We start from the raw sequence: 23,801 nt of genomic DNA on the forward strand, positions 1-23,801 counted from the left end.
ACGGTCACCTTTCTCCTGCTCATCCTTCCCCAAACTGCCCCTTCTCCAGAAGTGCCCTGGGTGCTCAGTGGGTGACACTATCTCTTTGCTAGGTGCTCAGGGATAATGGTCACTCCAGGCATCTCTTTCTCTTCCTTGGTTTCCATGTCTAAGACCTGGCCTAGGAGTAGCATCTGCCTATAAGTGTCCCTGGAGCCTGTCCCCATTTCTATTCCTTCTCATAAGCTCTTACTTGAACAATTACATCGGCCCCCTGCAAAGCCTCTGCCTTTAAGCCAGTCTCTTTGCCCCACTGTCTGTTGCCTACAGAGTGACCTTTCTAGCAGCCATGTCTGATCACCCTGTCCTCCTGCCTCATCCCATGGAAACTATTCAGAGTTCCCAGGGTCACATCTAAGCAGGTCACCAACCTTGCTGGTCCTACATCCTCCTTCCAAGACCTTGTCCCAACTCCAGCCCTTCTGTGGTTGGCTCCCAGTCTGTCTCCCCTGCCTCCATTCATGTCCCTCCCAGAAGTGGCTCTTCATTTTCACTAGGAGAAACTCTCTGAATCCCCATCCCCAGCCATAACTCTGCTTCAAGAGCCAAGGCTGAGTGGGAGTGAGTCCCAAACCAGCTTTGGCCAGTCAAGCAATGCCATCCAGGCAGCCAGAGGGGTGGGCTAGCCATGACCACATGAAGCTTGTGAGAAGCAGTCGTGGGAACCGAGAGGGAAAAGGGGCTTCACAGATGAATCTGAAGAACTGAGGTGCAGCCAGCCGTTTGTTCCCATGAGTGGAAAGTCTTCCCCAGAAGGAGACTCGCACACTGAAGGAGATGAGATGGAATGTACGATAGCTGAGAAACAGATCGAATACCTGGATCCCACAGTTCCTGGAACCATAGACTGACGGAGGAGGAGACGGTGGTGGAGGAAAGCAAGGAGAGGTGGGAAGGAGAAGGGGGAGGGGAGGGGAAGAGGATCATACTGTCCTAGAACAAGCTACTTTGTGTTGGGCTCCATCATTTGCTGTGGTTGTGACACATTGGCCCAGCACAGCATTCGATTGCTACAGTGCTCTGTGGGACTCCTGCTTCATCCACACCTCTTCATCCACCTAGTGTACCGCCTTTCCCTCCTGTGTGTCCATCTCTTTAAGGGGAAACTCAGATATCACTTTCCCTGGAATGACAGCACATCCCCTCCTCCTTGCTGGGAGAAGTGGGCCCCTTCCTACCTTGGTTTTCTTAGCTCTCCCATGAACAGGGCTTTATCAACACCAGCTCACTTCCCGACCCCCTTAAACAATGTAATCAACACTGAATACAAAGACCAAGTCTATGTTTTAGACTTGAATGGTCTGTCCTTTAATGGTCCCATGAAGGTATGAAAACCCATTAGTAGGAACCAACAGGGGATCATAGCCACCAGTCTTTCACATGGGCACACTCCCACCTGGGCATGTACCTGCCCAGTAGTACAGCCCCATGATTCTGCCCCTTGAGCCCACTGCTGAGCGACACTTTTCTGTCTTTGCTGACTTCCTCTTCTTCCTCTTTCATTCTGACACTGAAACTAGACATCATTGCAGCTGGACCCAGACGTGAAGAGGCCAATCTCCTCTACCTTTGGGCTTGGGGAGAGGGAACGGGGCCGAGTGTGACTAAGCTCAAGAGCTCATGCTTGCTATTCTAACACATCCTCATATTGAACCAGCCCTTACCCACAGAAGTCAGCGAAGCCGTGGAGACCTTCAGATGTCGGTGGGAAAGCCTGCGGTGGGGGCTGGGAGCTCTGAAAGACAGGACATGGTCATCCTGTTAGAACATCTGCTCTGACAAATGGGATGCCTCTACAGTCTCTCACTGTTGTCTTATAGGCACAGGCCCTCTGGCTGTCACCTTGGGGGCATGTTAAATGGATGAATTCCCAGGCTGTTTGCCAGTCTCCCATCGCAGAGCCCCCGGGAGCCCCACTGACTCAGCAAATCTCTATGCCATTCTGCTGCCCACTCAAGGTATCCAAGCCCGCTCTCAAGAGATGAACTTTACTGCAGTATTTACTGTGTGTGAGGACCCAGACTCTATGTAGAGCTATCATCTGTGGAAACCTCAGGATACACACACAGGGGCTGGTAGAGACACGCATGAGAAGATCAGAACACGGTTTCACTGCCCTGAAAATGTGAAGCTTTTGTTGTTGTTTTGTTTGTTTTTGTTTTTTGAGACAGAGTTTTGCTGTGTACCCTTGACTGGACACCAGGCTGGCCTCAAACTCACAGAGAGAGATCCACCTGCCTCTGCTTCCTGGGTGCTGGATTAAAGGTGTGCACCACCACTGCTCGGCTATATGAAGCTCTTTTTAAAGATTTGTTTTTAATTCTCTGTGTGTATACATGTGTGTGCAGATGCATGAGGAGGCCAAAGCATCAGATTCTCCTGGAACTGGAGTTACAAATAGTTGTGAGCCACCCAATTTGAATGGTGAGAACCAAACTCAGGTCCTCTGCAAGAACCATGTGTACTTTTAACTGCTGAACCAACTCTCCAGCCCCAAGAAGCTGTCTTAAATGTCTTCACAATTTTATTCGGCTTTTCCAACCCTTTCCACATTGATTATGCATGTATATTCATTTCTTATATCCTCCTTGGTATCCACTCTGTCCTTTTGCTTCTGCCTTTAATTAATGGATGAAGAAGGCTTGACATGCAAACTCTTGTGAAAATTACCCTCTTATGAGAATTATCCTTTGGCTAATGTCTATGGTGTTGCCCATAAAACCCAGTACCTTGAACTTGCTGGGCCAGCACCTTCCCACGGACCTGTATCCCTATCCCTGAGAATATCTTTTAAAATTATTTAAAATGATACCTAGACAATTTTATTCCAGCTAGATAACACAGGGACTCATGATGCGGGAACAGTAACATCCCTGTGATGGCAACCCAGTGTTCCTTCCAATGGATTATCTTCCAAGGAGGACTGGTTTGTCCACAGCAGAAGTCTGTAGTCAAAGACTCACATCTTCCAGGTTTGATTAGGAATACCTGGGTTGACATTATGGGAATTTCCCATGCTGTGATGTCTTGTGCTTTTCTTAAAATCTCACAGGGCCAAATCCAAGAGCAAGAACATCATTTTGGGGAAAAAAAAGATATTGGGGGAAAATCCTAAATTCTCTTTCCCCATTTTGAAAAGCTGTCTGCTAATAAGTATTTTTATTTTTGAGATAAGGCTTCTTGTATCCCAGACTGGATCTGAACTCCCCATGTAGCCAAGGATGACCTTACACTTCTGATTTCTTGCCTCCACCTGAGTGCTGGGGTTGCCGGTGTACCCTACCATACCTCTTATGTGATCCTTGCAATCAAACCCAGGGCTTGAAACATGGCAAGAAGCAAGCTACCAGTTGAGCTCCCTCCCCAGTCCTCTTTGATAGTGTCTTTATCAGTAAAGTGATTCAGAGACGAAGAGAACATTTCTAGAAACACACTTTCGATCCCTCCATGTTAGAAAGCATGGCCCATCTGCCTGGGCCGCATACCTGTTGACCAGGTTTTTGTCGGTTTCTCCTTCAGGTGAACTGGCATCCCCCGTCAGGATGATTGTGGGAGGACTGTGAAACGGTCCTGCAGAGGGAGAGTCCTGGTGGTTTAGAGCAAAACACAAATGGAGTTAGGCCTGGGCTTGGGGGGAGCATGCGGGGCCGTGGAACTGCAGCGTTTCCCAGTGTGACTCCCAAGGCCATTGCCACAGGTCACCAACTCGGTGTGTTGGTTTGTCTGTTTCAGCTTCGTCAAGGAGTAATTGAAAAATGGAAATTGCATATATTCAAGGTGTGATATTTTGATGTGGGGTGCATTGATATAGCTACAGATAAGTAAATGAACATATGGCCTACCTCGGTTCTCTCTCTCTCTCTCTCTCTCTCTCTCTCTCTCTCTCTCTCTTTCTCTCTCTCTCCCTCCTTCTCTCTTTTTGACTCCCTCCCTCTTTCCCTCCCTCCATCTCTCCCTCTTCTCTCTCCCTCCCTCCTATGTGGGGGGTGTATGCTGCCATGTGGTGCCAGGAATCAAACCACCCAGGTCCTCAGCCAGTGCTCTAAACTGTTGAGCCATATCTCTCCAGTCCCTTGGTTTTTGCTTTCCTCAAAACTGAACGATAAGCAATCTCAGGTCCATATTTCTGCATTGGAACTGTGGTCAGAAAAACTAAATTCTAGCCTGGCCTGTTTCAATCATTCAGGCCTATGGACCCAAACACTTCTGTTACGGCCTCTCCAGTGGCTCAGCCCGCCCTGCCTTTCTGGTGTACAAGATATTTAAGTCTGAAGTCTCCCTGACTCTCATGTTCTTGTTCACAAGTGACTCTTGCCACAAAGCTAATCAACACTCCTGTGCACAATAGAATGTGCTATGCTGCTCACTTCATTGTGGGGATGTCTCTTCCTCTAAGAAGCCCTAAATCCAGATGAGACAGAACACACAGCAAGAGGTGTGGTGTTATTTTGCTTGTGATCTAACAAATAAAGTTTTCCAGAAGATCAGAGTGTGGAACTAAGCCATTAGTTATCCATGGAGGTCAGGTAGTGGTAGCACACACCTTTAATCCCAGCACTTGGGAGAAAGAGGCAGACAGATCTCTGGGAGTTCAAGGCTGCCCTGGGCTACACAAGATTGATCCAGTCAGATGATGATGGTTCACACCTTTAATCCCAGTGTTTGAGAGTCATATGCCTTTAATCCCAGCACTAGGAAGGTAGAGATAGGAAGGGATATGGCTGGGTGGAGAGAGGAATATAAGGCGGGAGGAGACAGGAGCTCGAGACATTCAGTCTGAGGACTTGTTCAGACAGAATACCCCATTAGGTTTGAGGATTTCATAGAGGTAAGAACTAGTGGCTGGCTACTCTGCTTCTAGTTTCTTTCGGCATTTACCCTGATATCTGATTCCAGGTTTTTATTATTAAGACCAATTAGAAATCATGCTACAAAGAGGGAAGCAGGATGGGGCAGCACTGTGCCTTGGCTCTTGTCCTTCTTCCTGGTCTGAGGACTCAGCCTCCCCAGGGCTCTATCTCTTCTCCTCAGGGTCAGCCAACCTCTGTGGGGCTATACCACCTCCAGCAAGCTCGCTTCAGTCATAAGCAACAGGTCACATTTTGTTCCCCTCTAATAAATCTTATAGAAACATTTAAATGTTTATTTCACTCATAAATTCCCAAGAGTGCACAATAGTTTCCTATGTTCCTGAGCACATGGATAAATATAGACCGATGTCATAGATGGGAATATGAGCTTCGAGTCTTCAATATCACATGACTAGGTCTGGGCTAGGACACTTTAGGGACAGCTCCAGATCTAGTCCAGGAAAGTGTGGGGAGTGTGATTTCTGTGGTGGCCTTGGGTGACAGTGGAACGAGGAGGAACCTACTGGGTCAGTGGGAACAGGGAAGAGGCTGGGTGAACCTGCAGTGGAATCCTAGCTGGGTGACCTCCGGGCAGATATTTAATTTCTCTGATCTTTATGTTTATAAACATCAAATGGAGCTAATACTCCCTAGACAGACTTTCAAAATAAACACAGATAAAGCAATAAGAATGATGGCAGGGGAGGGGTGGGAGGTTGGTGCACGTTGTTTGACTATATCCACAGTCTCTCTGCTATAGCCCAGAAGGCAGGCAGGGACTCCCTTGGGAGGGGAAGTTGTTCTCGCAAGACAAAATAAAAAGATTCTCAGGAGACTTACAAGAAAATGATGACTCCAGTGTCAAGTCTTAAGGCCATGGGAGAGAGGGGAAGGACTTCTGTGGGGCACATGGCACCTCCATGCACACGATAAAGGGCATTCTTTACCCCATGATCCTGAAGGCTTGCTCCCCAGTGTATGCTCCCATGTGCCCAGGGCCCACTCTGATTCTGTCAGCCTCTGCCAGCATCTATTTAGGTCCCAGAAGTCGGAGGGTCATAGTCATTGGAATTTCCTGCTCCCTTTAGCCTTATTGTTTCTCTCAGGCCATCACATTTCAAGATTGTGGAGCAGTACACAATGGGTGTTGGCCTTGCTTTGCAAAACATCACTCAGCCAGCCCCATTCATGCACCATCATCGTCAGTCCTCCCTCCCTGATGATACTTCTTTCATGTCTTCCTCCCTTCAGTCTAACCATCCAATTACCCAGCCTGCCACATGGCCATCCATCCATCCATCTATACAGGCATCCTCCCAATCATCCATCCATCCATCCATCCATCCATCCATTCAGGCATCCTTCCATGCATGCATCATCCATCAATACATACATACATACATCCATCATCCATCTATAAATCCATCCAATCATCCTTCCATCCATCATCCATCTCCAGGCATCCATCCATCCATCCATCCTTCCATCCATCCATCCATCCATCCATCCATCATCTATCCAGGCATCCACCCACCCATCCATCCATCTATCCATCTATCCAATCATCCTTCCATGCATGTCTGCCCACACCTGAGACCACTGGAACTTAGTACAATGGCCTCACTGGCAAGAAGAGGCAAAAAAGTCAGGATCATTTACACAAGGAATCTTCAGTTTGACTCTACACTTAACTGTGACACCACTATGTGACCGTTGACAAATACATAACATCTTAAGTCCAGTATCTTCATCTATACTAAGGTGGAGTGATAATATCTAACATGGATCAATGAATACCAGGTACCCAGTAAACGTTACTAATACCTCCTACACCAGATCCTAATGCCTTATTGATAACTTCTGCAAAGATATTTCATTTTAGATCTTAATTGAGACCATCCTGGAAGGATGTGATAACCTAAATGAATGCTGTGGCTCCAATATGAAATGTCCCACATAGGTTCATAGGTTGAAGTCTAGGAACCCAGTTGGTGGTGCTGTTTTGGTGGGTGCTTCAAACTTTAGGGGAGTGGAGCCTAACTGGAGGAAATTGGGTCAACTCACCAATGTCCTAGGGGAATATACCTTGTCCCCATCCTTTCCTGTCAAGTTTCCTGCTTCCTGTCCATCATGAGTTGAGTGGCCTTGCTCTACCACATGCTCCCTGCTGTGATGTCCTGACTCACTGTGAGCCCAGGAAAAACAGGGACAAGGGATAATGGGCTGAAACCTCTAAAACTATGGGATGAATAATTCCTAATTTGGCCCAGGTATTTCAATCACAGCTATGGAAGTCGAATTATAGAAGTGAATAAAAGCTCTCAAGGAAGATGATGCAACATTCCAGATAGAGTGTCTGAGGACTTCCTTATGGTTCTCGAGGTGAGCATGTGCTTGGCTCACCTGGGTGTTCATGCCTGGACTGGGAAGCCACCTTGTCATAGTGAGTGCATACAACTGTGCTGGCTTGCAGGAAGATAAAATGAGGATTCTCGCTGGAAGGTTTTTGGGGGACATCCCTGCTCTAGGGGGTCCATCCAAGGTTACAAGGATTTTATATACATCGTCGATTTTATCTCCATCTCATTCCTGAAAGAATATTGGTTGTTTAGGTCTTATAATAGCTAGTGTTAATTGTCAACTTGAAGTAATTGAGAATCATTTGCAATCACCTAGAATGTGAGGTCCAGGTACTCTGCCAATCTGCTTACACCTATATGCCTGGGACCCAGAAGCATTCTCTGTCCCGGGCATACAGGTGTAAGAACGTTCTGGCTGCTTAGAGGGTGTTACTTGCTCATCTCCTCTTACAAGAGGACAGACCAGTGTGATGGGCTGAGCCCTAACTGCCCGAGAGGAAAGACAGGATGAGTCTTGACTGTATTGACACCAACAGAGAAAGAACTTCTGATATGCTATGGTGGTACTTAGTAGGGTCTTCAATTTGGATCCCAAGAAGAGGAGCCCAGTGGCTTTAAGAGCAGAGGTTCCTAGGTCCCCGCAAAGGGCTCCCTCCTTAGAGCCTATGTCCGTTCCTCTTGTCACTGTTGTTCCAGAACACCTGACGAAACTAGCTTACGGGAGGAAAGGTTGACTGTTACTCATGGCTCAAGGGTCCAGCCCATTGTGGCAGAAAAGGCATGGTGGCAGGAGTGTGAGGTGGCCGGTCACACTGCATCTATGGTTGGGAAGCAGAGAGAAATGAACACTGGTCCTCGGCTCGCCTTCTCCTTTCATTTGTTCTGGGAGCCCAGCCCATGCGATGGTGCCCCCTACATTCAAGGTGGATCCTTCCCACATCAGTTAACCTTTCTCTCTGGAAACACCCTCACAGACACGTCCAGAAGTGTTTCCTAGGTGGCTGTAAATCCCAGTTGAGGTTGACCATCACAGGGCCACACAAAAAGGGCTGCTTCTCTGGAGCCCATCTCAATCTCATCCCAGCTATTTAAAAACTGGGGACAGGAAAGGAGGTAATGCCGCCAAACAGCGGAGTGCCACAGTGATCCTCAGTCACAAAAGCCTCGGTGTGACAGGACACTAATACCTGTCTGGAACATGTAAACCTGAAGCACAGAGCAGCTGCTTTGCGGGAGCTGGGGTGTCCCAGAGCTGCAGCCTAAGACAGGCTTAGTTTGGTAGAGTACGGCTGGGGGAGCCAGAGAACCAATTGGGCTATTTTGTCATGTAGCTGAAGGAGAATGAGGAGTTCACAAGTTTCTTGGAAGGATTATGACCTGCGCTTGTGCTCCTGGGAGGGAAGAGGGAATTTGGTAAGACCCTCTGCCACAGCGGCAGGGCTTTGAAAAATCACAGGGCTGCCTTCTCTGGGGTCTCTGCTGCTCCTCTCAGACCATGGCTCTGAGAGCACAAAACAGTGTCACCTTGCTCAGGCTGCAGACGTCTCACAGAAACTCCAGAGGCAAAGTCAGCAGGGCTCAGTACGAAGTAGAAACCAAGAACATGGGGTTCTGGGCCAGAATGCCAAGCGTGGAGTCCCTGGTTTTCTGCTTGTGAGTTACGCAGACTCAGAGAAAGTTAGTTACCTTCTTCGTGCCTCAGTTTCCTCGACTATAAAATGGAATTTAATCCTGACTCTTAAAATGGACTAAAGGTTAAGTTGGATACAAGACATGAAGTCATCAACCCAGAGTGCCCAGGAAACCCTCTCCCTGCCAGCAAGCCTACATGGCGCCGGATGGGGCTACGCAGGAGGCTAGGGGGGAAAAGACACCAATCACCAATCATCTCACCCAGTAGTGGACCCTGCATGCTATAATACTGACAACCTGCCAAGATGTGCCCACTGATGCAGTAGTGGTCCGGTGGGTATGGGGCAACCGATCTCCTTCTGAGTTAATATGAGGCTCTCTAGGAAGGGATTTCATGCCTGATGTTATAAACCTGATCAAAAGCCCATGACCTAGGGAGACCCTGGGGTGGGACCCACTGCTGCATTTCACTAAACAATCGCACTGTCTAAGCCCTTCTAAATATGTATGCTTATGTCCACAGGTCTGTGCTACCCTACACTTTGCAGAGAAGCCTCTTTGTGCAGTAATTAATGCAGAGACTCATAGCTGGTCAAAGTGCTGAGGGTAAGGACCTGAGTCTCAACTGTGGATGGGTCATCTTATCAACTTCCCACCCTCCAAGGCTCAGGGAACATCTCAAAATAGGGGACAAAAGAATGTAAGAATCAGTAGATGGGGAGGAGAGCTATAAATGCTAACTTCAACACATGGCATGGCTGTAGCTTACACCAACTCACAGCAGCTATGCTTACCTATGCAAGACCTTTGTAAGATCAAGCCAGTCCAAATTCCAGCATGGCTGGAGAGGGACTCCGCAGCTCTACCCTTAGCAGAGGAATTCTTGGAGGTTGGTAGCTACTGAAGAGGAAGGAAGCTGCAGGTGGGTCGACCATGCCTCTCTGTGCATATGGAGTAAGCAGCACTAAGTGGACTCGGGGCTATCAATAACATAAAAGGCCATGAAGTTGGGTGGGAGATGGGTGGGCACTATGGAGAATTGAAGGAGGTAATAGTGAGTGGATAGGATCAAAATACATTGTATAAATGTATGGATTTTTCAAAGAGTAAATTTTTTATCTAAAGTGAAATGTATTAATATAATTGCATAGTCTCTGGTGCCTGGCCAGTTATTACTGTCAAGCAGTTTTGTGTCAGATAGAGATGGAGAGGGAAATGTCAGAGTTGAACAGTAGGAGCGTAGATGCTCCATCTATGAGCTACACTGGCCTGCTCCTGGAGGCTTCTAGAAACTCCCAAGGAGGGGGCAGGACTTGGACAAGTTAAACTCGGGCTTTTACTGACATGACCCCAAGTGCACTGGGCACCTCTGAGGCCATCACACCGTCCCAGGGAGTCAGCTTCCTAAACGGCTTCTGGTCACAGCTCAGGAGATGCTGATGACGTGAGCCCATTGCATCTGGGGTCTGCGACTGCACAGTGAGGAAGAGACGGGCCAGCACACGTTCCTCTGCAGTTTCTGCTCTAGGTTCATGCCATGACTTCCTTCAGTTATGGACTGATACTTGGAAGTACACAATAAAAGAAAGCCTTCCCTCGCCAAGTTATCACAGCAACAGCAAACAAACTAAGACATATGTGATTTAGGATCCTTCCAGCTGACAGACTGTCATTCTGTGCTCCCTAAACATCCTAGGCTTGTGTCCTGACAGCTCCAATCAGTCAGGGCCACTTGAGTACAGACTTGGTGTCCTTCGCTGTGCCTGTGCCCAGAGAACACGCACTGCTGAGAGCACACTGCAGAGTCAGTGCTGGAAGCCTGTCTGCACTGCAGGCCTTAATCACAGCTTCCAGTGAGCAGTTTCAGGGCAGAGAAACAATTTAACCCTCCAACTTCAGTGGTTTTGTTGTGAGGAATCCAGCTAGTGGTGGGAAAGGGAGGCTGGAACTAGAGTACTCAAAACTAGGACTGGACCCCAGGGAGCTATGAGCTTGAGGGATACTCTGTCCCTTGCCTGCTTTGTGGAGTGGGAATTCACACAGACCAAGGACTTCCGGCTGAATCCTGGCCAGCCTTGCTTTCCTGGCTGCCTGGCTTCTGTGCTCCCAGGGAACCAAGCTTCTGCCCCTGGAGGCTCCAAGCTAGCTTGAGAGATCTGAGCATCCCCTGAGGCTGTGCTGTGTTAGGTGCTCAGTAGGCAGAAACTTGTTAGGAGCCATGTCTATCTGGCTTCTGGAGAACTCAGGGAGGCCCAGAGCCTGGTGATCAGACCTGGAAGTAAAAGAATGTTGAATCTCATGTGGACCTTAGACCTCTGTTTAAGGCTCTGAACCGCCACAGGGCTGAGCTGATCATCAGAACGGAAGGGCAACAGCTATAGCTGTTTGGAGTAACACAGGGAACCACGGGGATGAGAAATCTACAGACCTGGCATCCAGGTCTCTGGATGAGGAGATGGAGGAACTGGCATTCAAAGCCAATGTGGTCTGACCACAGAGGTCATAGTTTAAAACCTTGTTCTCTGTCTTCTCTGAGGGATCCGGGCCTCCTGGATCCCAGGTGTCTTGAGTCCCTCACGCATCCTCCCCCAGGTTCTATTGCTGCCTTAGCCACTGGAACTTGCTGACATTTTCAGGATAACCTCAGACCCTTAGAAGCCCAGAGACAGACCATCAAAACCCACCTCATCATTATATTCATTGGTTCTGGCTCCAGGTCACAGGTAGGCGTAGCTTGTGGGGAACTGGCATTTAGGGCTGCTACTGGCCAATCACAGTTCTCACCCTTGGCTCTACAGTCAGTTCATGGACTCCTCCCATGCTGTTCCACTAAGAAACTCACCTGCACCTATACCCTGGCCCTCATGTAGCAGGACCTCCAAGCAGCTGATAGCCACAAGGGTTAGAAGGGGAGTGGCTTTTTTGTCTTGTGAGGATATGGTTTAAAAGCACTTTTTAGAAAAAAAAAGATTTACTTTTATTAGTGTGTAGTGTGTGTGTGTGGTGCATGTGTGTATGTGTGTGGTGTATATGGTGTGTGTGTGGTGTGTGTGTATGTGTGTGTGGTGTATGTGTATGTGTGTGGCATGGGTGGTGTATGTGGTGTGTGTGTGTGGTGCATGTGGTGTGTGTATGTGTGTATGGTGTATGTGGTGTGTGTGGTGCATGTGGTGTGTGTGTGCAGCATGTGTGTTGTATGTGGTGTCTGTGTATGTGTGTGCATATGGCATGTGTGTTGTATGTGGTGTGTGTGGTGTGTGTGGCATGTGTGGTGTATGTGGTGTGTATATGTGGTGTGTGTGGTGCATGTGGTGTGTGTGTGCAGCATGTGTGTTGTATGTGGTGTGTGTGGTGTGTGTGGCATGTGTGGTGTATGTGGTGTGTATATGTGGTGTGGTGTGTGTATGGTGCATGTGTGTGGTATGTGTGTGGTGTGTGGGGGTGTGTGGGGTGGGTGTGTGTGTGGGTGTGTGTGTGTGTGTGTGTGTGTGTGTGTGTGTGTGTGTGCATGCGTATATATAGAAGAGGGCATCAGACCTCTTGGAGGAGGAGCTGCAGGCAGTTGTGGGTGGATGCTGGGAACTGAACTCAGATTCTCTACAAGAGCAGCATCCTCTACTAAGCGCTGAGAGCTACAGGTGTGGGAAGAATGGGACTCAGCCTTTACCAAGGATGAAGTCGGATCTTTGCCTTGCGGGTTGCTTTTATCTGTAGGAGGCATGGAGGTCCTTGGGCTCACAGACACACACTAGAGGAGGCTGGAATGTCAAATACACAGGACTGTTCCTTCAAAGGGAAGGATGCATAACCTGTTATCCACACAAAGGCTGGGAGAGGACGTGGTTAATAGTCTGGTGACTTCTGTGCTATCTGTGAGGCCTGAGACCACCCTGGAATCTCCCCTGGACCCTTAATGTAAGCTTGTTTGTCTCGATCTATAGAATACATTTTTATGGGGGTGTTCTGTAGAGTTCTATGTAGTCGTGTCTGATCTTTATTGAGCTTAATTTGTGCTTTATTATGCGCATAGATTGAGTTATTATCACCAGAAAAGTTTTTGCCAAATTGTGCTGTGTTTAAATATGTCTAAAAGAAAACCTCTCGGGATCAGACTTCTGGGGTTTGAGCTAACACCAGCTGCTTAGTCATGTTGAACTGGACTGCCTTCCTTCCTCCCACAGACTGTTACTCTGCTGGCTGAGGGGATCACAGAGGCTCCCCATATTTATTCTTGGGTTAACTGTCTGGGGAAAATGCCCACGATTTGGGATCCAGGTGAATGTGAGTCCAGTGTGTTGCCATTGTTAGTGGAGTGGAGGGTCAGAGATGACCACTATGAGAGGGCACAGGGGTGACAGAGTTGAAGAAAGCATCAGGGCATTGGGAGCAGCCACACCTGGATCCAATCACCACTGTTTGCCCTCCGTGGTCACTCCGTTTTCACTCCCCCAAGTCCTCAGACCTCAGTTGCCTTGGGGATTACTGATAAACAGCACCTATTATAGCCCAAGACGCCCCCAGGAGGCGGTGAAGCATTCCCTAGAACCTCAAGCTGTGGTCTGTAGACAAAGAGATGAGCATTTGGTTCACTGTTTTCTTTTTTTAGAAGTTTAAGGAAAAGACATCCCCCTATCCCTAAGCTGCCAAGTTCACATCTCAAACTCACGAACTTGGGATATAGAGACACAAGGACTATTCCCGTCTAAATATTTGCTATCCTAGTTCCCACGGTAATGTGTAAGAAAACAAATATCATCACAACATGAAAATATTCACTAGGAATCTGCCCATCTGGAAAAACGATGCTCACTCACACCCTCTTCTCTCACTTAGTAAGCCTGTCTCATCCAGCACCCATCAGTATGGACCATAGTCAGATACAAGGCCATGGCACAAGTTCAGTACAAACCAACGGTAAAGTTCAAGTCAAAGAAAATAGTGGTGGTGACCTTCATAAGCAAGGCCTGTAATCCAGGAGGATCAGACAGAGCTGGGCCAGTGACCAGATAAAGAAAAAAGGAGGATGATGGCAAGATAGGTTCTTCAAAAGGAAATGGCTTCACATTTTAAACATAGCCTTACATTTTAAACATTCTCTTGCTGGGGTTGCTATAAAATAAAATGTGAAGAATGTGGTATCATATGAACACATTTTTTGGTTGACAGAAAAAAAAAAATAAGCAGAGGCCGGAGAGATGGCCCAACCAGAAAGTCACTACCATACAAGCATGCAAACTTGAGTTTGGATCCTTACACCAACATAAAAAGGGGGGCAGTGTGAGAAACAGACAGGAAGACTCCTAAAGTTTTCTACTCAGTCTTATCGAATTGGTGATCTCCAGGTTCAGGGAGAGACCCTGCCTCAAAAAATAAAGAATAAAGAAGACACTCAACATGAGCCTCTGACTTCCATGGATGTGAAAACACATTCATACACTACATATACAAAATAAAACAAAACAAATAACATGCAGATCAAGACCAAAAATTTTAAAATAAACATATAACCTATATTTTGTGATTATATATAGCTAAAAATTGCTTTTCTTAATTTAATTTGCAAAATAAAACCTCATTGGTACCTTCTTTGCTATTGCCGTTGCTTTTGTTATTTGGGTTTTCATTTTGTTTTGTTTTTTGAGATGGGGGTCTGGGTCTGTAGCCTAAGCTAGTCTGGAACTCAAAGTGACCTGCTACCTCAGTTTTTTTGAAGGCTGGACTACAGGCATAAGCCACCATACCTGCCTCAATGATAACGCTCCTACTGAACACTTTAAAAACCATTTTCTATTTTATTATCAACTTTGCCTGAAACCCTGTCCTACCCTTTACTGTGAACTTATGATATTCATTTGAAGCAGAGCGACCTTTGACTATGTCTGCTCCCTGTAAGAGGGAGCAGTCTGGGCCAAGGTAGTTTGAAATCTCATGAAGCCTTAGTCATATACTGTTTGGATGGCTCCATATTCGGGCTTCATGGGACCATGGCCACTTAAATAAACTCAGGGCAGCGTATTCTCCAGAGCAGAAGCCACGTACCATCCCCAGGCACCCCCTGCAGCCTGCCCCGCTGTCTGAGCACTCTGTGGCCAGTTTGAAAGCCATGGCCTCAGCCCAGAATGCTTAGCTTGGCCCCCAGCCAGGCTAGCCATGTGCAGGAAGGGGCACTTACTTGGGTTTGGACTGCCTGTGGCTCTCCAGGGGGCTCCTCATCCTCAGGAATGTGGGGCATGGCAGCCTCCTGGCTGGAGTGGTTGTGTATGCCTGGAACCTCTGCTGTGTCAACCCCAAAGATGCTCCAAGACGCTTGGGCTCTGCAGGCTGGGGAGATGCCAAAAGGACAAGTCAAAATCCTTCCCATCCGTGTCCCAAGCTGGGTTCCATTTCCAGGATCCAAGAGCTGCAGACCGGCTGCTTGGGTTTACATCAACACCGGAGGTCAGGCAAGGCGAGGCTGGGAGCGGGCATTGGGAGTTGCATCGCCTCCTGCTCCCTGACTTTGTTTACACAGGCAGGGGTGACCTTTTGCATCTAATTTGGTCCTTACAGTAAACATATCTATTCCAGAACAGAAACATTCCAGCTCCTCAAAGCTATAGCAGAGGGAGGACGCTTCGCTGAGATCAGATACCATCTGTACGCCATTTATTGCACTCCTACCAGCTGCATGGCTGCCATTAGCAAACTGGCTCCCTGTAGTGGCCTTGGGTGAGGGTGGGCATCAATAGTTCTGTCCTACAGGTGAGGGAAGAGCCTCTCAGGGTGGAAGTCACTTGTCCTGAATCACACAAAAACAGAGTGTTTGCATCCATTGGTGCCCATGACTCTTTCCTCTGTACCACATGTCCTTTCCTGGGTCTGCCTCCTCCTCACGGGAAGAACAAGACAATACCATTAACTGAGTAGCCACTGTCTCACCCTCTCAAGGCGAGTGGCTGCTGGCTGCTAGAACCTGTAGGAAGGGCCAGAAAGCTCTGCTGCTTCCCGTGACATAAGATCTCCTTCCTGTTCCACATACAGGGCCTGGAAAGTTCCCTAAACCAGGGTGCTGCCAACCAGGCTGATACCTGGCATCTGCCCCACCACCCTCTGGATCCGGCTCTCCAAGGCAGGGGAAATGTCTGATTTGTTATGAATATTCAAAAAACATCAAATATTGGTGGTTTAAAGAGTTTAAGCCACGTTCGTGTTTAAAAGAATTGGGGACATTTAATCCAGGAGCTGTCAAAGGAGGTACTGTCTTGGCTTTTGTCTTTTACCCCAATAGGTAGCCCACTCTGCATTGAAGCATTTGGGGAGACACCTGCTGGTTATCTTGGAAATCTCATGTCAACTAGGCCATTCACACACACAACTTTTGTTGTTGTTGTTGTTGTTGTTTAAGATTGGGTTTGATGCAACCCAGGTTTGTTTTGGACTCATTATGAGGCTGACAGGTTCTCTTTTCTCCGCGTCCCAAGTGCTAGGACTCCAGGCATGTACCACTCTGTCTGGCTGGGTCATTCATTCTTTCTTCACAAACTTTACATTAGGTCTGTGTCCTGTGCTGTGACACAGAGAGACAGGGTATAGGTTTGGCCCTCATGGGGTCTTGAGTCCAGTGTTGGGAGGCACCTGAAAGACTGTGATTGGCATAAACACTTCAAAATGAGAAATTCTAAGACCTCAAGAAAGAGACCCTGACTATGCAGACTGGGAGAGCGACGTGGTTTCATGGTCTAGCTCTATGCTGTGAGGGCCATTGGAGCTGAGCCATAGCACAGAAATGCGAATGGAACTTATCCATTTGCAGAATAGCCCTGGGCTGAGCAGGGTAGATGAGCTGGCAGGGAAGAAGCCACACTGGGCTGGGCTCCAAGCAGATTTATCTTGACTTCAGAGACTAAGAGCTATGGGGCCGGGCCACTGTGTCTTCCATCCCCCAGAGACTACTGGATGAAGGAACTGAACATTAGGTCCCCCCAAAAGTGAGCTCTCTGGATAATCTCATTACCTTTACTTAGACATTAATATCAGCAGCAGAGGCAACAGTAGTGCACTGTCATGGGCAGTTGAGGGTAACAGCAAGCTGGCACATCTTCTCGGGCAATATCATTGCATTACCCCTGCAAGGCCAACCTATCTTAATAGGAACAGTTTCCAAAGTATGGGAGGCAGCCGTTCCACTTTCTGTTTGTGTCTTAATCTACACAATGCACCCTATACTATAGCCACTCTGATGAATATCTTGTATACCATCATAGAACCTTCATCTGGTGATGGATGGAGATAGAGACAGAGGCCCACATTGAAGCACTGGACTGAGCTCCCAGGGTCCAAATGAGTAGCAGAAGGAAAGAGAACATGAGCAAGGAAATCAGGTCCGCGAGGGGTGCGCCCACCCACTGTGATGGTGGGGCCAATCTAATGGGAACTCACCAAGGCCAGCTGGACTGGGTCTGATGGAGCATGTGATCAAACCAGACTCTCTGAACGTGGCTTACATGGAGGGCTGACTGAAAAGCCAAGGACAATGGCACTGGGTTTTGATTCTACTCCATGTACTGGCTTTGTGGGAACCTAGTCTGTTTGGATGCTCACCTTCCTAGACCTGGATGGAGGGGGGAGGACCTTGGACTTCCCACAGGGCAGGGAACCCTGACTGCTCTTTGGACTGGAAAGGGAGGGGGAGGGGAGGGGAGGGAGGGGGAGGGAAATGGGAGGAGGGGAGGAGGTGAAAATTTGTAATAATAATAATAATAATAATAATAATAATCTACACAACGCATATTGTGTGTTGTCAAACAAGGGTTCAGACAACGAGACCATGTTCAGAAAAGAGAAGATTCTAGGAGGACAAGAATTTGCTGTTACGAACTCAAGACTTCAGCCTGGGCCAGAGAAGCCGCAAGGAAAAGCGATCTCTTCTCAGATACTTGAAAGGTAATCATGAGGCCCAGGGTCTCCAAAGGACAGGTGTGCAGCCAAGGACCCATCAGCCAAGTGAGAAGGCAGAGGAACCATTTCTAGAGCCAGCTAAAGATGGAGGACAATACTCAGCAAGGTCAAGAGTTTCTTGCTCCTGGGGGACTTTCAATACTGGCTGACTCTAGGGGTCATGGGAATTCCAGCCACAGCAGTGGCCTTTTCCGACTCTGAAGTCCCGGACTCTGTCTAGTCACAACCAGACACAGGGATGCTCCCAGCCCAGGGCTCATTCAGAGATCCTAGGATTATAAAGCCATACCAGAAATATCCCATGTCTAACCCTCCACTGTTCGCTCTTGAAGACAGACCTTTGCCAGTCATTAGGCAGAAACAAAACTTCATGGACGCAGTCAGACACACCTGGAGATGCTGGCTGCAGCTGGATGGAGGCTGCCCGCAGTCCCATGGCTGGACAAGATGCAGTCCATGCGACTCCAGGGGAGCCCTTGCGGCCCTGCTGCAGGCCATTCCCATGCTGCCCGGGCTCCATGCGCTTTCCCACCCATTATTATAAACTCTCTGCTTAAAATAGCAAGGCGAAAGCCAGTCCGGTTGGCAGGGTGACATCTGGGGGTCTGCGGGGACTCACGGGCGTGTGGACCTCACATCTATCAGGGCACAGTTTGGAATACAACCTCCAGGAAGCCGTGCTCTGAGTGCCAGCCCATAAAAGGAGAGAACACTGAGTCATGTTTCCCTGCCTCCTTTTCAATCCACTTCCAAATATTTCCTGATGCTTCTCCAGCCAGGTCAGGTTAAGTGATTCATGCCAAGAGCCAATCAGCTCTTTGGACTCTTACCAATGGCAAAGCAGAACCTGGCCCATTTTACAGGGAAGAAAACTGAGGCACAAAGAGGAGAAACAAATAAGACAGGGTTCTGTTACCTTTAGACCAAGGTAAAGTACCCAAGAGCTCCTGCTGGGATAACCATCCAGTCGGTCATTTGTGCCAGTGAAGAGGCTAGACATCCCTGAACTATCCTAACATAGTCTACCTACTTCATGAAAGAAAGCAGGTAATATTCCTTTGTGATCCATACATCAGTTTCCCTACGGGTGTCCCATACTACTGTGTATAGTCAAGCGCTATCTTCGTGCTAAACCCCTATGGCAGAGGGGGTGTGTTACTTAGTTTTGTTTTGTGCAAGACTGGGAATTGAACCCAGGGCCTTGAGCATGCTAAGCAAGTGCTCTACCACTGAGCTACTGTAAGTTTTATTACTTTCATTTAGTGTAATAAAGCGCCAAGGCTCAGAGATGATCAGCAAGGTCATGTAACTGGTAAGTCTGAGTCCAAAGCATCACCTTCTCTCTTACTCAGGTACAGCCAAAGAGTCTTATGCAAGCCCCTCTCCAGCAGGAAGAGCTGGGGTATAAACTCCCAGAGGCACAGAGAGGAGGGAACACTGAACCTGTGGTTGTCAGGCCAAATGTCTTCTGAAGATAAAGGAACATGCCCAGCTTAGGGAGATGACTCAGTGGGTAAAGGGCTTACCACACAGGCATGAGGACCCGAGTTCAAATCTCCAAAGCCCATATAAAACTGAATGTGACAGCAGACATAGGTAATCTCATTGTTCCTAAGGAAAGATAGGAGGAGAAGACAGGAAAATTTAAAACGGTGGTAGGCCGCCTTGCCTGCTGTATGTAGCGCAAACAAGAGATTCTACTGCAAAAGAGGTGGAAGACTAAACTGACATCTGAGGTTGTCCTCTGACCTCCAGACATGAGCTGGACACACGTACACCCGCCCAGAGAAGGCCACAGCTTGAAGTTTCAGGGTCCTAGCACATGGTGTGGCCACGTGTTCGTTCACGGCGGAGACAGTGGCCCCTTCGTTGGCCTTACTTTCTACTCGTCCAATCACACAGCGTGCAGAGACTTGTTCATGGAACCACTCACACCGAGAAGTCTCACACTAGGTCAAAAGCATAGGCTCTGTCCTGTAAGAGCTTCCTCAGAACTCTGTGGGCTGTCTGAGGACAAGCAGGATGGCAGGAAGGCAGGAGGCTCTGGCAATAGAGGCCACATACCTTTATTCTATTCCCAACAGCCATCAGGACTCCCTGTGCTCATTGTCCTGGGGAACCTGATGGATCCTAGGGTAGACAAAGGAGACTCGGCCCACCTGGTTGCTGTGCCTCAGCAAGTACCAGGCTGTTGTAAAGAGTCCGGGAGAAGACAGGAATAGTCTTTCCAGAAATACCCTCATTGCTCTCGGCCTCCCTGGGCAGTGGTCATGGAAGCATTAACACTGGTAATACAATTAGTTCAATTGGGCTGGTGACAGAATCCTGAAGCTATCACCCAGGATTTGCAGTGGCCGCCATGCTCGGTGTATCTGCCTGACTTTGTAGGTCACTGTGGGGCCAAGCCTGCTGGCCTCTCTCAGAGCCGTGTGGCCTGACCAGAAAAGATCAAACCCCTCGCTTGAGTCACCGTGTCCCAGGGGCATGGCCTACATGCTGTCTGGTTCTCACTGTCTCTGCTAATCTAGATATCAGGGGAAGAGCCAAGAGGCCCTTAGGAAAGCAAGGGGTTAAGCCAGCCTCATGGACCTCACTGGGGTGACTCAGTCTTCTCATAAGGGAGGATTTTGTTCTTACAGCTTGAGACTTTTGCTTTCATTTAGCACCCAAAGAATGTAAGAGTGATTAGGGTACTATTAATATCCAGGCTGGTCTCCATCTGGGCAAAGGGCTGAGGCAGGAGACTGCTTGGAATGACTATACATACATATCTCTAAGCCCCTCCACAAATCCAGAGGGGCCGGAGGCTGCTTCCTCTGCTCCCACTCTTGTAGATGGGATGCTGTGGCTGAGGGAAGGGCGGGGATTTGACCAAGGCCACGTCTAGGGAACGATAGCCTCAGAAAAGGTCCGTGAGTCCCTGTTCCTGGGATGTGAGTGCGAGGCCAGCCGAGGGCAGAAGGAAAACCAACATGAGAGCTGAGCTTCTGGCCCCCTTCTACTTGTGGTCTCACTCACAGGAGAGGATGCTCTTTCCTGCCCTCACCCTGGGTGGCCTTGGAGAATGTCCTCCGATGACTGTGTTGAGCCTGAGGTACTGGGCAGAGACTCTGTGTCCTGGCTAACTACAGACCTGCGTCTGCACCCCGAGTGAGCCAGGTCTACCTCCTGTGTACTGCGAGCGAACCCAAGAGCTCAGCAGATCCAGCAGCAACTCTCCTAGCTCTGCCCTGCTAGATCCGTCTCCCTTCCTCAGGTTCCTCATTTGTATTGGTGCCGACCTTTTAGGATTGGTGTAAGGGTTAGAGTAATATATTCTTGCAACATGCAGACACACTGCATGCTCTCTGGAGCTTCCCGTGCCCACTTTGAAGAGGCATCTGAGTTTTCCCAGTCTCAGTCACCAAAACCCAAGCAAAGCCCCAAGATTCTGTCTCTTATCCCAGGGGCTCAGAATCACACAGGGGCCTCAGTCTGGCCAGGGCTTCTTCCCTGTATGTACCAGTAGTAGATAAATGAGCATTAGACATGACAGGAGTTCTGAAGTCTGCAGCCACAGCCAGCCCCCACCGGCTTCGGGGGGTGGTCTGCAAGACATTCGACCAACATTACTGGGCTGAGGAGGAGGACACAGGGCTGGGGGGGTGCTGGGGGTATCCCAGGCTATGTCGTGGCCAGCTATGGGTCTATGCTATGACTAGTCCCGGGTCTGTCTGGTTCAAAGCCCTGGTTATATCTGCCAACCCTGTGGTAATGGTGAGTTCCAAAGACTTCCATGTACAAGCAACAGCTGACCACCTCCCCACCCCCTCCCCCACAGTGGCTGACCACACTCACACTTGGGTTATCTGGACAAGTAGATGCATGAATGAGCGCTCACACCATTATCAATCTGATAATGGCTCCCTGACTCTCCTGAAGGCATATTTGGGTTGCTAGGAGAATGGGGAGTAAGGATGGATGGAGAGGGTAGAAATGGAGATGTGAACACCTGGGAGGCATTTCCCTAGGATTGTCCCCAGCAGCACCTCTGTACTCCACAGTGACCTAAAGACAGAACAGCAGCCTGGCAGATTCCTTGTCTAGGATACCATCCTGGGGCCCACTTTTCTCTGGCCACACCAGCCACTCCTGGACTGGGGGCAGGCTGCCTCTGGTGAGCAAACCCTGCTCAGAGTGAGTCAGGCCGCACTAAAGAGTCTGGGACCAACATGTCAGTTGTGTAGGGAATGGGAGAGAGTTCCCCATGACAAGCAGGCCACTGAGTCACTTCCCCCAGGGCCTTCCTTCCTCCTCTGGTGTGTGTCTACAGTGTCTGTGTGTCTGTGTGTGTGCAGATGAGAGAGTAGGAAAAGGAGGAGGCTTGGCTCTGCCTCGTCAGTCTCAGACAGAACTGGAAAGAGCTCAGAAAACCAAAGATGGCTCAGGGTCCATCTGGGCAACAGAGTGAATTTAAGCCCGACCTGAGCAACTTAGTGAGATCCTGTCTGGAAATGGGAAGTAGTTTGGTGGTAGAGTGCTTGGCTAGCGTGAAATCCTGGCTTCAGTATCAGGTCCGCAAAAGGAAAGCCAAGAGTTAACTGGAGGAACTTTAAGCATTTGCTTCTGTAGCTAGACACAGGAGGGGAGAACGATGAGCATATGAAGGCTGTGGAAAAATCACAGATAAGAAAGAACGAGTGGGATTTATCAGTGTGTGGTACAAACAGACACAGAGTTAAGAAAAGCAGAACGATTCGCAGTGTGCCTGAGCAAATTTCCTGAGTTCCCTGAGGCTTGTTCTGTATCGTTCTCACAAGGTGAGCTCACATGGCAGCCGCTCGCATTGTGGTTTTCGTGATTAAATGTGATCATATAAGTATGGGGTGGGGGTGAGGGTGGGGAGGCACCATTCCAAGTAAGGTAGGGGAAGCAGGGACAGTGCTGGTCTGTGGAGTCCCGGGGGACCTGCTCCTTGCTTCTCTCGGGAGGTAAACAGCCCCCCTAGTCTGAAGTCTTGGGCCAGTTTCCCAGAGAGAACTCTAGGGAGGAGACCCCCAAGGAGGTAGCTCCTCGGCATGTCCAAACAGACTGTGCCTGTGGACATACTCTGGAGGCTGTGACATCCCAGGACCGGGACAGCCCAGCTGTCTCAGTGTCCCAGACCTGGGGCTGCCTTGAGAAGGACTCAGCTGTGTACCTGCCCATCTACTTGTTCAGTCGAGCTGTCAATCACCGCCAGACCAAGGCACACCATCAGGCCAACGCCCATAAGGACCAACACCATGATCACTCCTGCCCTGATACTTAGAAAGCCCTGGGTGCAAATGCCACCGAAGCGCAAGGAGGCTTGGGCCAGCCCTGCTTATCTGAGCTCTGGATCCATTGGCCTTTGAAGAATGCTCAGGCCAGGGCCAGACCTCCCTGCTCCCACTGACCCCCTCCCCCGCCACGACAGGAAATAAGTCAAAAAACGTTCGCCCCAGGTTTCCTCTCCAGCTTGTTCTCTTCAGCAGTTCTTTTTTTAAAAAGAAGTCCGCTTGAAAAATGGTTTTTTTTTTTTTTCTTCTTGGAAATATGTGTGATTGCTCAATCCACAGCAGTTCAAAGGCACCAGGAATGGCAGGGAAGCATCTGAGCCTCCTACTTAGCTCCAAGCAGAAATAAATCTTACCCAGTTCCCTTTGTGCCTGGCTGTCCAGAGACACTTTCCTGAGTCACTCACGCCAGGGTGATGTGCATCACCTCTGAAGTCAGGGACCACATGGTATACCAAGTTCCCAGAGCCCCATAAAGGGCAGGGCCCCCAGGGGATGCTCAGAGGAAGTGAAGAGTCGGGACCTTCTCAGGCTCTGGGATTGGCCCTGCCTCGCCCAGGTGGGGATCTGAGGATCATTACACCTGGCTGAACCTGGTCTTCCCTACCTAGTATTTTAGACAAGCTTCTGCTGTGGGATATAGGAACTGCTCACCCGGCTCACAAGGGCCAGCTCTGAAGTCATCT

The 23,801-nt window shown here is 48.9% G+C and overlaps 1 protein-coding gene across 3 annotated transcripts in view; it reads right to left on the reverse strand.

The window, feature by feature from the left end:
• Irag1 (inositol 1,4,5-triphosphate receptor associated 1) overlaps nt 1-23,801 on the reverse strand; it is a 110,332-nt gene that overhangs the window by 55,434 nt on the left and 31,097 nt on the right. The window contains exons 1-4 of one of the 3 annotated variants that reach the window (XM_038331547.2): nt 15,054-15,242; nt 14,618-14,626; nt 3,525-3,625; nt 1,704-1,774 (exon numbers count right to left, since the gene is read on the reverse strand). In XM_038331547.2, the coding sequence (XP_038187475.1) occupies nt 1,704-1,774; nt 3,525-3,625; nt 14,618-14,626; nt 15,054-15,242 (370 nt within the window). Of the gene's footprint in view, nt 1-1,703; nt 1,775-3,524; nt 3,626-14,617; nt 14,627-15,053; nt 15,266-23,801 lie in introns of those variants that run through there. The other 2 variants (XM_042055152.1, XM_038331540.1) reach the window with 2 other exon arrangements.

This window comes from Arvicola amphibius, chromosome 1, assembly GCF_903992535.2.
Source record: "Arvicola amphibius chromosome 1, mArvAmp1.2, whole genome shotgun sequence".
Taxonomy (NCBI): Eukaryota; Metazoa; Chordata; class Mammalia; order Rodentia; family Cricetidae; genus Arvicola; species Arvicola amphibius.